Genomic DNA, 14,520 nt, shown 5'->3' on the forward strand with positions numbered 1-14,520 from the left:
AAAGAAGTGTGGTTTATTCATAAACTAATTTCGAGAGGATCACGTGCTTATAATCAACACGGCTGGCTCCTTGTTAGCTCCGTAATCAGCCCTATTAGATGATTACGGAAGCATTATAAATAACCTGAGTTTTCCACTCCAGTTATCTTTGACTTGAAGCTCGCTTCCCGCTACAAAATGCTCCAGCATCGCACCATTTAACCTATCGATACGGAAGAACACACAACAACAACAACAACAACAACAACAACAACAACAACAAACAACAACTCCAGCCAGAGCTCCACTCTCCCTGAGAATTCAGCCGCAGCCTCACCAAAACCGAGCCTGAATTCCCGCAAAAACGCCGGTGCTGCCCACCAGCTCTTCCATCTCCACTTCAAACTGCCTCACGCAAACGCAGTCCACAACTCCACCTAAACTCTCTAGGCGTCGACGATCCAAAACATCGCAAAAGCCTAACTCACTGCTTCCTAGCGGTGCACCCTCGGTAACGTATAGTATGCTTTTAAGGGGAAGCATCGCGGAAACAACTAATCTCCATCAAAGACTAAACCTATTTACAAATCTTTTAAAAACAAGACTCGCGTGATTAGAAGATTCATAAAAACTCACCCTTCAAGCCCGTCCACAAATCCATAAGTAAATCACTGCAAAGATCACGACATTAATCCACGACATATTGATACGTCGATGGACCGCGCTGTTATCATCCAAACTAGCCGCTGGTGTGCCGCAGTGTCTTCACACAACACTGGTAAACAAACTTGGCCTCCGATCTTGATTGACACACCATCGAGCCAATAGCGAAGGAGCAGCGCCCTCATCCAATGCGCTTTTAAAACTCAATATGGTTCCGCCCTCTCAACAATTCATGAATGAACCCAGCCATAAAAGACTTGTGAATGAACTGAGACAGACATGCTTGCAAATTAAGTTAAGATTAAGAATTTTAGAAGTTAAGATTCCTAACATGTATTTAAACAAATTAAGTAAAGCCCATAACAAACATTCCATTCATACAGTTTCCACTAAGTAGTGAATTAAGCGTTTGATGTTGGGATTTGATATAATAAATAAATAAATTGACAAATAATAATAATAATAATAAATGAATGAATTAATAATAATAATAATAATAATAATAATAAATAATAATAAAATAATAAATAAATAAAATAAATAAAAACCTCTGCCAGATCTGATAGCATTTAACTTCTGTAAAGACTACTACCCAACCAGTGAGAATTTAACACAAAAGTCCAATCGTAATACGTCAATGACCCATACTTGCATATACAGTGCCATATGTAACTTATAATGGCACGCTGGCTGGAGGTGAAAATGGTAAAGAAACTAACTTTTCGCTTGACTGCATGAATAGGACATTTAAATAAATCTTCAAGAAGAATTTCTAGGACCACCAGACAAGCTACACCCCATATCCCCAGCTCTGCATCCACCTGCTATCCTGTGGGGGAACAAATGCCCACCTCGATCATCCTCGCAGACTGCGACAACGAAGCTCACAATTGTCCATGCTCTTATTAAGATGCCTTGCATTAGATATCAGCTAAAACAATTGTGTCATGTTTGCTACACATGTATCATGTTGTAAATTAAATTTCTGATTTTTTTTTTCTTGTTTCTCATTCCAGACATTAGGACAGCCGGCCCAGAAGCTGACCTTCATCCAACCTATTACACTCCACATCCATTCCAAATGCAATCACAATTTACACAAGGATGCATTTCCAATCATACAGCCCACATCCATAATGCCATATTCACACTAGTCTTCGGGTTGTGAGATTCTCTGAATTACCATCAGTTGCAATCCCACAATCCACCTCACCATATCTGATCTGACTGGAGGAACACTATCTCTCTCCATTAAGCAAGCAAACCGATTATTTCGGCAAAGCATGTCCTATATACATTTTCGACATCCCTTCCCCCACTCACACAATTCAAATGTTTTAAGTGTAAGCACAACTTAAACTATCCCATACACCCATACATTTTCACTCACCGCAGTTCCAACTTATTTAGGGGTTGGCAAAAGTTTTCTATTACTGCAGCAGGGATGCTCTAAGCAAACTCTATACACTTACAAGTCCAATAACACTCGTCACACTGCCCTGCACTAATACAGCAGTAAATGCTTCTGCAGGAGCACACATTGTCTCCATACTGATCCTCTGCAGCAGCAGAATCGCTCCACTGTGCCATACTCACCCATTGCACCTGTAGCTAAGCCCTTATTCACTTCATCTCTACATATCACTACTAACAGTATTTAATATTCTTGCGAGAGCATTCAAAACTCTCCAATACCGATCACTACTGCACCTATCCAATAGCAGTAGCGCTCCGCTGAGCTACACTCACCATAGCATCACAACAACCGCAGTGACACTCTACCTGAGCCCCTACTTACTTTCATCTCCACACATCACTTCTGATATTTAATATTTTTGTGGGAGCACCTATAATGCTCCAATACTGATTACCACCGTACCTGCAACAGCAGAGATGCTCAGCCAAGCCTTATTCTCCCATTGCACCACTGTCACAGCGCAGCTCCTTTCCTTCCCACTCCCCAACACTGCACAGCAGTTATACATTTTCGGGAAAGCGTACCCCTCCCGACATTGACTTCCACCACACCTCTGCAACAGCAGAGAAGCTGCAGAGCTTCTTTCCCCCCCCCCCGCTTCACTGTCGCAGCAGTGACGCTCTGCCTGAGCTCACATACACTTCCATTCAACATACCACTATTGACACTTCACAACAGTTTAAACGCCTCCATAAAAGCGTTTACTCGTTATTATCGTCTAGCCCAATCACACGTAACAGCCTCAGCGTGAGGCATGTATACATTTGGAGAGGATATCAATTCATCCTCACAGCTCGCACTCACGACATCCACTATCTTGAATACAAGGACAGAAATTTATTCTGCCTGTTCCCCAACCCCCCCCCCCCATCCCCCCCCCCCTCTTTCAGCGCTCCCAGTTCAGCAAATAATCTCCCCCTATCTCTCTCCCAAGAGTGCCTGAATCCCGACCCCAACAGGAGCAAAACTTTTTTCCCCAAGGCTACCAGTATAAAATCTTTTCAGTCTTCACTTCCTTCCTGCGTCGAGTTTCTCCGCACCTCCTTCTTCTCCTTTCTAGCGTTGAGTTCCTCCGCACCTCCTTTCCTTCCTTCAAGCGTCGAATGCTTCCGCTCTTTCCTCCATCCCCTCCCACTCTCCCCCCACCACCTCAACATCTTTTACTCCCTACCCCTTTCCAGCGTCGAGTTTCTCCGCTACTTTTCTCTTTTCAGCGTCGAGTTGCTCCGCTACTATCTCTTCCTTCTAGTGTTGTTCTTCCGCTACTCTCATCTCTTCAGCCTAAGTATCACCATTCAAGGCCTGACTCCCCCGGAGTCAATCAATTACCCCAAACCCCCCCCCCCCTCCACAATCGACAACTTTCTTGTTTTCTAGCGTTGAGTTCCTCCGCATCTCCTATTCTATGTTCTAAAGCGTTGAGTTCCTCCGCACCTCCTTTCCTTCCTTCAAGCGTCGAATGCTTCCGCTCTTTCCTCCATCCCCTCCCACTCTCCCCCACCACCTCAACATCTTTTACTCCCTACCCCTTTCCAGCGTTGAGTTTCTCCGCTACTTTTCTCTTTTCAGCGTCGAGTTGCTCTGCTACTATCTCTTCCTTCTAGTGTTGTTCTTCCGCTACTCTCATCTCTTCAGCCTAAGTATCACCATTCAAGGCCTGACTCCCCCGGAGTCAATCAATTACCCCAAACCCCCCCCCCCCCCCCCTCCACAATCGACAACTTTCTTGTTTTCTAGCGTTGAGTTCCTCCGCATCTCCTGTTCTATGTTCTAAAGCGTTGAGTTCCTCCGCACCTCCTTTCCTTCCTTCAAGCGTCGAATGCTTCCGCTCTTTCCTCCATCCCCTCCCACTCTCCCCCCACCTCCTCAATATCTTTTACTCCCTACCCCCTTTCCAGCGTCGAGTTTCTCCGCTTCTTTTCTTTTTCAGCGTCGAGTTGCTCCGCTACTATAACTTCCTTCTAGCGTTGAGTATTCCGCTACTCTTACCTTTCCAGTCTAAGCTTAGACTCCCCCGGAGTCCTGCCCAGCCCACCTCCTATAGGAGTCTCCACCACCCCCTCCCCATTTAGACTCCTGTAGGAGCCTAATCTTTCAGCTCTAACTCCCACGGAGTTACCTCAAGAGCTAAGACTCCCACGGAGTCCCCCCTCCCCTCTCTCTCTCTCGCCCCGGCCAAATACGCATCTTTCCTACCTTCTAGCGTTGAGTTCCTCCGCATCTCCTGTCCTATATTCCCTAGCGTTGAGTTCCTCCGCATCTCTTTCTCTTCCTTCCAGCGTCGAATGCTTCCGCTCTTTCCTCTCCCCCCTCTTACAACTTCTCTCCTCTCCCCACCTTTAACTCCCAATCCCCCTTTCAGCGTTGAGTTTCTCCGCTACTTTCTTTCTTCAGCGTTGAGTTTCTCCGCTACTTTACTATTTTCAGCATTGAGTTCCTCCGCTACTCTTTCTATATTTCAAAAACATCACTCACCAATCTGACTCCCAAGGAGTCTTCCCACGTTCTGACTCCCCCGGAGTCCTGCTCAGCCCACCACCTACAGGAGTCTCCACCTCTCCCTCCCTTCCCAGACTCCTGTAGTAGTCCAATCCTACAGCTCTAACTCCCACGGAGTTGACCTAGAGCTCTGATCCCCATAGGTTTCTATTCTTTACCTTTCCAGCGTCGAGTTCCTCCGCATCTCATGCTCTCTTCTTCCCAGCGTTGAGTTCCTCCGCATCCTCTTTACTTCCTTCCAGCGTCGAATGCTTCCGCTCTTCTCTCCACCCCCTCTACAACCCCTTTCCCCTACCCACTACATTCCCCTTTCCCAGCGTTGAGTTCCTCCGCTACTTTTCTTCTTTCAGCGTTGAGTTACTCCGCTACTTTCCTATTTCTAGCTCCAAATCCCTCTGCTACTCTCCTTTCTTCCGTTAGGCTCCCAACCCTGCCTCCCCGAACCCAACTCCAACAGAGTCCCCAGCCTCTCCTAAGAATCAGTTTCAACTTTTCTCCTGCAGTAACCTATCTCACTTCAATTTACATTCAGCAGCCGGATATGGCACTGACCTCTCGCCTTTTGGGGGGCACTTCAATACGCGGCTGCTGTCCCGAGATGAAAACCTTTGCCTTTTGGGGAGTTCTCGAGACCTACCTGACCTCGAATTCCCCTCTCGCCCTTCTAATGGGAGGGAGCCCCGGGCTCGAGGATATTACGAGCTCAGGGCTCTCTCCCGGGACAGCATGCCAAATACGCTTTATTGATTATCAGCTAAGTGTGAACTCTTGAAGTGTGGTTTATTCATAAACTAATTTCGAGAGGATCACGTGCTTATAATCAACACGGCTGGCTCCTTGTTAGCTCCGTAATCAGCCCTATTAGATGATTACGGAAGCATTATAAATAACCTGAGTTTTCCACTCCAGTTATCTTTGACTTGAAGCTCCCCCCCTTCCACCCCTACATCCTCCCACTTTTTCTGATCGGGCGACACGGTGGCCCAGTGGCTAGCACTGTTGCCTCACAGCAAGAACACCGCTAGTCCAACCCATCGGGCTGGTTGGTGTTTCTGTGTGGAGTTTGCATGTTCTCCCCGTGTTCGCGTGGGTTTTCCCCGGGTTCCCCGGTTTCCTCCCACCGTCCAAAAACATAAACCATAGCCAATCGACTAAAACAAATTATCACCCAATACAACCTGAGTTTACACGTCTCACGGTGACAAGCAGGGGAGTTCTCGAGACCTACCTGACCTCGAATTCCCCTCTCGCCCTTCTAATGGGAGGGAGCCCCGGGCTCGAGGATATTACGAGCTCAGGGCTCTCTCCCGGGACAGCATGCCAAATACGCTTTATTGATTATCAGCTAAGTGTGAACTCTTGAAAGAAAGAAAGAAAGAAAGAAAGAAAGAATATTTAAATGTGAGAAAGAAAGAAAGAATATTAAAATGTGAGAAAGAAAGAATGAAAGAATATTAAAATGTGATAAAGAAAGAAAGAAAGAATATTAAAATGTGATAAAGAAAGAAAGAAAGAAAGAAAGAAAGAAAGAAAGAAAGAAAGAAAGAAAGAAAGAATATTAAAATGTGAGAAAGAAAGAAAGAAAGAAAGAAAGAAAGAAAGAATATTAAAATGTGAGAAAGAAAGAAAGAAAGAAAGAAAGAAAGAAAGAAAGAAAGAAAGAAAGAAAGAAAGAAAATTAAAATGTGAGAAAGAAAGAAAGAATATTAAAATGTGAAAAAGAAAGAAAGAAAGAATATTAAAATGTGAGAAAGAAAGAAAGAAAGAAAGAAAGAAAGAAAGAAAGAAAGAAAGAAAGAAAGAAAGAATCTTAAAATGTGAGCAAGAAAGAAAGAAAGAAAGAAAGAAAGAAAGAAAGAAAGAAAGAAAGAAAGAAAGAATATTAAAATGTGAGAAAGAAAGAAAGAAAGAAAGAAAGAAAGAAAGAAAGAAAGAAAGACTCATAATAAAGTCACTGCTAAGATGATAGACAGATAGACAGATAGACAGATAGATAGATAGATAGATAGATAGATAGATAGATAGATAGATAGATAGATAGATAGATAGATAGATAGATAGATCTGCAAAGTCACTGACACCATCTCTCTGATTTTAACACAAATCTTCAGTTAACTCTGTACAATGAAAAGAAAACACAATCACACAATCATCATTCATGACTAATCAACCACATTTCATTTTGGACATTTGATAAAGATCTGTTCAGCGTGTACTCCGGAGAATAACAATACACCTACACAAACCAGCAGACTGATTCAGTCCAACTCACTGCCATTGTGTAACATACACTTGTGAAGGAGCAATTACACTTCCACTAACAATTAAAAGCAGTTATGATCTCCACTCATCAGTCTGCTGAAATAGCCATGACCAATCAGACATTTAAAACAAAACCTGAACATGGCAAACAAATTCAGACTTCATGACAAAAAGCATTTTATAAAAAGATTTGACATGAAAAAACGATGATGTTCAGTCCTAAACTCAATAGAGAAGCAATGTAGCAGCCCCACACCTACACAAGCCAGAAGGCTCATTCAGTGCAACTCTGATTGTGTAATGTGTGAACATGTGCTTGAGAATGGACTGATCTTAACTCAATATGAGGTGCGCGTTGTAGAACAATGAGAGCAGCTATGTTCTCCACTCATCTGTTTGCTATAAGTAATCCTTCAACATTAGATCATTCATTCATTCATTCATTCATTCATTCATTCATTCATTCTCCTACAGCTTACTGCCATAATCATCAGGGGTTGACACTGCTAACATAGGTTTTACACAGTGGATGCCCTTTCAGCCGCAACCCGGTATTGGGAAAAACCCATACACTCTCACATTCACAACCAATTTAGTTCATCCAATTCACCTATAGCGCATGTCTTTGAATTGTGGGGGAAACCCATGCAAATACAGGGAGAACATGCACACTCCACACAGAAATTTGCTTAACTCAATCATGCAAACTCATTTCCTTAATTCAGTAACCATAACTTTTTTTGTTTTAAGTCTTTCTTATGAATACACTCAAAGAACTGATTACTGCTGCTTGTACCCATTTAAAATGAGCTGAAACAACACAATTATTGTTGTTTTTTTAGCCAATTCATTTGTTTTACGTTCATTTCACTTAAATTTGTAAACCATTAATTTAAATGTTTTGTGTTGAGACAACATGAAGGAATTGTGTTGGTACAACTACCTGGTCATTTGTAATTCCCAGCATGCTTTGCGTGGTATTAAATTAAGAGAGGGAAATGTTGACAATAAAAGTAATCTTAGGTGTTTAAAGTTAATAGAAATATTTAGTTTGAAGATTTAGAAGATTTATATGTAATGCTTTAAGTTTTGAGAGTACTACCTTGCAGAAGCATCTATTATTTGGGTGTTGGCAGCTTAATTAGCAAAAATGCAGTCTTTGTTGCTTTTGATCAGTGAGCAATAACTGTCCTTAAATTAGTTCTGAGATCAGTCTCAATCGACTGTATAACTCATCAAAACACGCTTAAAAATTGCTCTTTTTGTTCATTTAGGATAACATTTAGGATAAAACTTAGACACTACGAAATGTACGGCACATAATAGACATACATGATATTATCAGACCTTTGAGTAGAAGTTAAATCAAATACAAATGTATTTAAACTTTTGTTTAATAAAATCATGTTGGACCAACTCAATTGCATTTAATTGTGCAAATAGTTTTTTCGTGCTAAACAAATTTATAGGATGGAAATCCTGCCCTTAATTAAATTGAGTTCATCCAATTTGTTAGTTTTTTTGTGTTTATTAAAAGCATTCCTTCCTTCAAAAAAAAGTTCTGCTGCTTGTTCAAACAACTCATTTAAAATGAGCTGAAACATCACAAATCTTGAGATTTTTGGGAACAACTTAATTGTTTTATGTTAAATTTACTTAAATTTGTAAAAGCAATGAAGTTATTCGGTTTGTATTGAGACAAATGTGTTGTAATGACTTAGTAGAGCTTAACAATTTTTTTTTACAGAAACCTTTGTAAACCCCAACATAGCAAACTTAAAGACTAACTAACGTCTCCTTATGTTAATATTGATCACTTAAATGTTTACATTATTATTTTCTTATTACAGTCTGACACCACATGCTGGGAACTAGAAATCTACAATGTAAGTATAACTCAAGTTCAACTTAATTTATTCTGATTTTTAATTCAACTTGTTTCTTTTAAGAGATTAGATAGATAGATAGATAGATAGATAGATAGATAGATAGATAGATAGATAGATAGATAGATAGATAGATAGATAGATAGATAGATAGATAGATAGATAGATAGATAGATAGATAGATAGATAGATAGATAGAGACAGGTATAGCCTTATTCAAAAAATAACAACACAGCAGAAAATTCCGTTGGATCTGAGATGAGGGGGAGGCTCCTCTGTGCCCCACGAGCTTATTAACGGCTCTGTGATTCCCTTGTAAAAACAGAAAACAGCGAAAACATGAGGGAGGAGCGGACGGAGAGCAGAACGGTGGGGGTTTCTTACCATAAACGTAGTTGCTCCGCACGGAGGTCGCGAGAATCATCGTGAAGGCCGCGAGCGCCCGGAGAGCTGCCCGCTGGAATGACGGGAATGCCAGAGTCTGACGCGCGCGCATCCCGCTCATCCGTCCAGCACGCTACAGCCAATAGTCCTCTTGAGGCCCGGAGAAGTGGAGAAGCTCACTGAAGCGCTGACTGTAAGAAAGGACACACACACACACACTCATTAACAGACGGAGAGCGCCGATTGGTCGCATAGATGCTGAACACACACACACTTCACTCACGCGCTGCCCCAGTGTTTCCATTGATCGTCTCGTGTCACTCAGTGTGTATGTGTGTATGATGTGACGCAGTGATCGAAAACATTCCTGTCGTCACTCGGTAACCCAGAAAACCAGTCCGAACCGACAAATGATACGTAAAAGCGAGCGCGGAGCCTGACAGGAATAGAGATTTGTAGAGTTCTGCCTCCCGGTAGCCTTTAACACGGCTCTCATTATTCTCCCGCTCTGACTGCTGCGCGCGCGAGGGGAAGGTGCACCTGTCGCCCGTTGAGGATACAGCGCGACCGTGGACGCGCGCGCACACACACACTAACACACACACACAATACTCCAGGTCGCCCATTCCTCTCTGTTAGTGCGCTTTGTGAACTGTGCAAGTCATGGCGTTGCCTGCGGGGCGGGCGGCCGATCGCCGAGAGATGCTCTGTAATGTTGTGCAACTATAGAAGAGGGCTGTCAAACTGAATGTGTGCGCGTGTGTGTATGGAGCAGTGAAGCCTCGCCTCATCTCAAACCGATGGGATGAGGTGATGATACCTGCTGCAATTCAATAACACGCAACCTGAGACGGAGCCAGCAGCATCCCTCACTCATCATCGGCTCTTCTCTTGCACTTCTCTTTATTTCCATCCCTCACTCCCTATGAGTACCAGTCCCAACCGGGACGCCCCACCGAACCACGGAAAACAGTAGCAGGTGCACACAGTCCGAGCGCGCTGAATGCAGAAGGAGCGGCAGGGATGCTAGTGGAAGGAGGGGAGGGGAAACGCGAGGGGCAAAGCGAGCACCAGCGCATTAACAGTAGCCTAAGCACACTTTACCATCAGCGCTCATAGTTTTACACCTCCGAGCTCGCGGATTTGTTCCCGGTGCGCCTGGCGCGCGCGCGGATGCAGGCGCATTCCAGAGCACGAGCGTGTCCCTATTTACAAACCTGACAGGTGTCCCCCCCCACCCCCCCACCCATTCCGTATAAGCGCCGGGACGCCAACGACAATAATGCCCCTGCGTGTCTGTGAGCTCAAAAGGAGGGCAGATTACGATACTCACCGATATAAGCGCTCCTCGTGATGCCCGATGGCTCCGTCGGTTCAGGAGTGTTGGAAGCGTCTGTGCCTGCTGGCGCTCACGCTAAGGTCCCAATGGATCTGTCTGTCTTGGTTCTCGTTCCGCCCTCCGCTGTCTTCTTGTTTTTCTTGCCTTTTCCTCTCTCCACGGCTACCGTTCACTGCAGCAAAACAGTCTGTCTGAAAGCACGGAGAAAGGGAGGGAGAGGAAGAGAGGAAGGGAGGGAGGGAAGGGGCAGGCGCGCGGGGCGGAGGGGGAGGGGTGGGGATTTTAATACGATTTGGCCATACCATTTGAATAACAGGACCAGACCATACTGACTGAGAGAGTTTTGTTATTATTATTGTTATTATGTTGTTGTTGTTGTTGTTATAAATTGTTGTTGTTGTTGTTGTTGTTGTTTTGTTTATAACAATATCCTGCATGAAGTTAGTGGACAATCGGTTTTTACAGTAGGCTAATCCCATGAAACTTCGTTCTATTATTGTAATATAACTTCTTTATTGTAATATTAAGAGTTTTAACTCATTATTTCTTCGAATAAAAAAGTCAAACAAACAAATAATCATTAATCATAAAAAATTAAACTAAAACAATCAATACAAATCATTATATTCTTTATACAACGCATTTATTTGCCTAGTTAAAGTTATCATGGTCTAATTGGTCACAGATGTATTATATATTTAGTATATAGGGTTTGTAGCTATACTTAAAGTTTATAATAACAAAATTACAAACAATAAAAATATTATATAATAATCGGTGTTGTTGAGTATAGGTCAAGCATAAATGGTACATTAAATTAGTAACTTTAAAACACTAGCCTATATGTGCTAAGAAACAGAGTGTTCCTAGTGTTGGCTGTTAAAGAAATCACATTACAACCAAGAACACTGAGTAAATGAATGGATGAATGAATGAGTGTATGAATGAAATAGTGAATTAATGTTTAAATGAATGAGTGAACGAATGAATGAATGAATTTATTAACTGATGGAAAATGGCAAATGAACGAATTAGTGAATGAATTAATAAGTGAATGAATCAATTAGTGAATGAATAAATTAATTAATTAATGTCTAATTGAATGAATGAGTGAACACTCAAAAACATTTTTTTTCAAACTAAAGTAAAATCAGCTGAAACAACACACTTCTTGACATTTTATTGGGACAACTTAATTTTTTATGTTTAATCCACATACATTTATTAAAAGCGTTAATTCAATCAATTTCTGTTGAGACAACATGAATAAATTGTGTGGAATCCTACAGTGAATGAATGAGCGAATGAATGGATTAGTGAATTAATAAATGAGTGAGTGAGTGAGTGAGTGAGTGAGTGAGTGAGTGAGTGAGTGAATGAATGAATGAAAGGTTGAACTAGTAAATGAATAAATGAATCAATAAATAAATTAGTGAATGGTTGAGTGAATGAATGAATGAATGAATGAATGAATGAATGAATGAATGAATGAATGAATGAATGAATGAACAGCCAGCTTATGCAAAACATTTAGGGCTAATTATAAAGTCTATAATAAAAGGAAATTGATTAATTACATTTGAATTGTGTATCTATTTTATTAAATATATACAACATCCCGGTTTCATTAACGAAAGGTGAGGGAATCACAAAAAGTCTTTGTCTTAAATGTCATAATAATAGGCCTATTATTCTAGCATATTTTAGCATTATTAGCATAAATAAAAAAGAAAAATGTCACTTTTAATTTTCGTGGTGCTAAAAAATTCTCCATATTCTCTACAAATCCTATTTTCATGTTGAATTTTAGGGGTGAAGTGTGAGCAGGTCAGGGCAGTCTTTTCTGGAGGTTCCCGCTTGTGCAGGCTGGTGGCGGCGCGAGGTGTGGTCTTGTGAATATTGAGTCCCATCGCGCGCGCGCCGGCCTCTGGAGACCCGCCGGCTGGAGAGCATGGGAGGAGGGGAGGGCGTTGCGACTCGCGAGAGGATTTAAGGATTAGTTCTGCACGCGGATTACTCGCTGTGCGGTGCGGGGGACGCGCGGGGTTAAACATGGACGACTGCACGAGAGGCAGATACCCCGAGAGAGCAGCGACTCGGTCACCGTGGCGGAGGCTCGAGCAGCCAACCGGAGCGTCGGGGCGGGACACTTCCGGCCCCAAATCACTACATAAACACTTGTGTTGTTTAATGCCACCACCATCCCACAGTCCGTCGACTGTTATTCATTTCACAGAGCGAATAAACCATGACACAGATTAGACAGTGGAAAATTAATCTCTTTACGCGGTAAATAAATATAAAAGATACAGTGTGTTTGTAGTGTTATCAGACCGGCTCGTGCGCGGACATCTCCATCACACTGAGATACGGATGAAACAGTAGTTACATCTACTGGTCAGGAGACTGTACTGCGCGCATTCCGGCGTATTCCCAGAAAGCGCCCGCATTACATCATTGCGCGTCGATATATTTAGACAACTATATATCTGAGTCTGCGAAGTGCGGTCCCTCAGTTTCTCGAGTGTTTGGAAACAGAGCCCGAGCCCATTTGCTCATTTAATAGAGATGCTGACGTCATCCTCCGCAGAGCTGTGACAGTCCACGCGGTCGAGCGCGCTCGCCTGTGACCTGCGCAATGCTTTTTCTTCGACGTGAGAGTGTCCAGAAGCGCTGAAACGCACACACACACTCACTCACACGAGTTTCCCATCTGCCCAGGAGCAAGAGGGAGGCAGGGAGATGGGAATGAGATGAGCAGAGCGTCTCAATTATCAGCGTAATAACTTGCTGAACATCTAAAATCAAACACTGCATTAAAATGAGCTCTCTCTCTCCCTCTCCTTCTCTCTCTCTAATATCCAGTTTCCTGTGGAGAGGAAGGAAAAGAGGTAGATGAACAAGGCTGGATGGGCCAAAATCACGTATGAATTGCAAAATTGTAGATAGAATCTCAAAGCAGGATGGATGGCGCTGGTGAAATTGCCTCATGTGGGCAGATGAGAGCATGAAAATGAGCTCAAAGTGGATAAATGAATGACCAGGAAACTCTCTGGTTGAAAATTCGCACCTTGGTTTCAAATAGGCACGAGGAGGTGTTCCCTGGAAGAGGACTTCCTGTAGAGTTTGATCAGGTATAGTGCCGAGGTGAGATTCCTCTCTATTTCTGTGCCATAATGACCAGGAAGAGCCAATCACACCATTCGCTGGAAAATCAATAGGACACTGATGTCTCTCTCCATCTCTCTGGCAGCCTCTCATTCTTTCTCTCTCTCTGGCCAGTGCAATTCAGGGTAATTCTCTTCACGTTAGAGGGACTTTATTGGCAAGGCCATAGACAAGTATATTACAACTGAACTGATTTGAGAGGGCAAAGGGGACAGGAATGCATTAAAAAGAAAAATGGCATTTTTTACTGTATTCGAAGTGTAGGATAAAAGGGAGCATTGCGCATCTCTAAACCACTGCATTTCTCTCTTTAAAGCTGTAATTTTCTTTTTATTTGAAGGGGCTATAGAACTGAGCAATCACTGTTATTAGCGACGGATATAAAGTGAACTGCAGTCAGAAACTTATTGCTCATGCTTGCACACGTAATGCCAATCAATGCCTCATATACTCACAGCAAGGAGTTCTCCCTTTGGTTAAATATCTTGCTGCTGTCCACTCTCTCTCTCTCTCTTTCCTTTAAAAAAAACACATGAAAAATGATAACAGGGAGAAAAATCAAGTTAAGAACAGCTTTAATCATATCTGCGCACACACACACACATACGTATACATATACGTATATATATATATATATATATATATATATATATATATATATATATATATATATATATATATATATATACACTAACTGACAAAAGTCTTGTCGTCTATCCTAGTTGTAAGAGCAACGAATAATAACTTGACATGTAGTGGATCAAAAAAGTGTCAGAAGGTCGATTTTTCTGATGAATGATCTGTTAAACTGCATCACAATCATAACAAATACTGCAGAAGACTTATTGGAACCTGCATGGACC

At 42.4% G+C, this 14,520-nt stretch overlaps 1 protein-coding gene across 11 annotated transcripts in view; it reads right to left on the reverse strand.

The window, feature by feature from the left end:
• The window catches only part of cadm3 (cell adhesion molecule 3), a 139,739-nt gene extending 129,057 nt beyond the window's left edge, over positions 1–10,682 (reverse strand). For 9 of the 11 annotated variants that reach the window (XR_015477938.1, XR_015477937.1, XR_015477936.1 and 6 more), the window contains exons 1-2: positions 10,484–10,682; positions 9,151–9,341 (exon numbers count right to left, since the gene is read on the reverse strand). Coding sequence is in view for 4 of the 11 variants with exons in the window: in XM_087240042.1 (XP_087096168.1) it covers positions 9,151–9,271 (121 nt within the window). In the remaining 7 variants the exon portion in view is untranslated. 11 annotated transcript variants of the gene reach the window in all.
• Between the last annotated feature and the right edge of the window lie 3,838 nt (positions 10,683–14,520).

The sequence above is a fragment of the Danio rerio genome, chromosome 2 (genome assembly GCF_052040795.2).
Source record: "Danio rerio strain M-AB ecotype USA chromosome 2, GRCz13ab, whole genome shotgun sequence".
Classification (NCBI taxonomy): domain Eukaryota; kingdom Metazoa; phylum Chordata; class Actinopteri; order Cypriniformes; family Danionidae; genus Danio; species Danio rerio.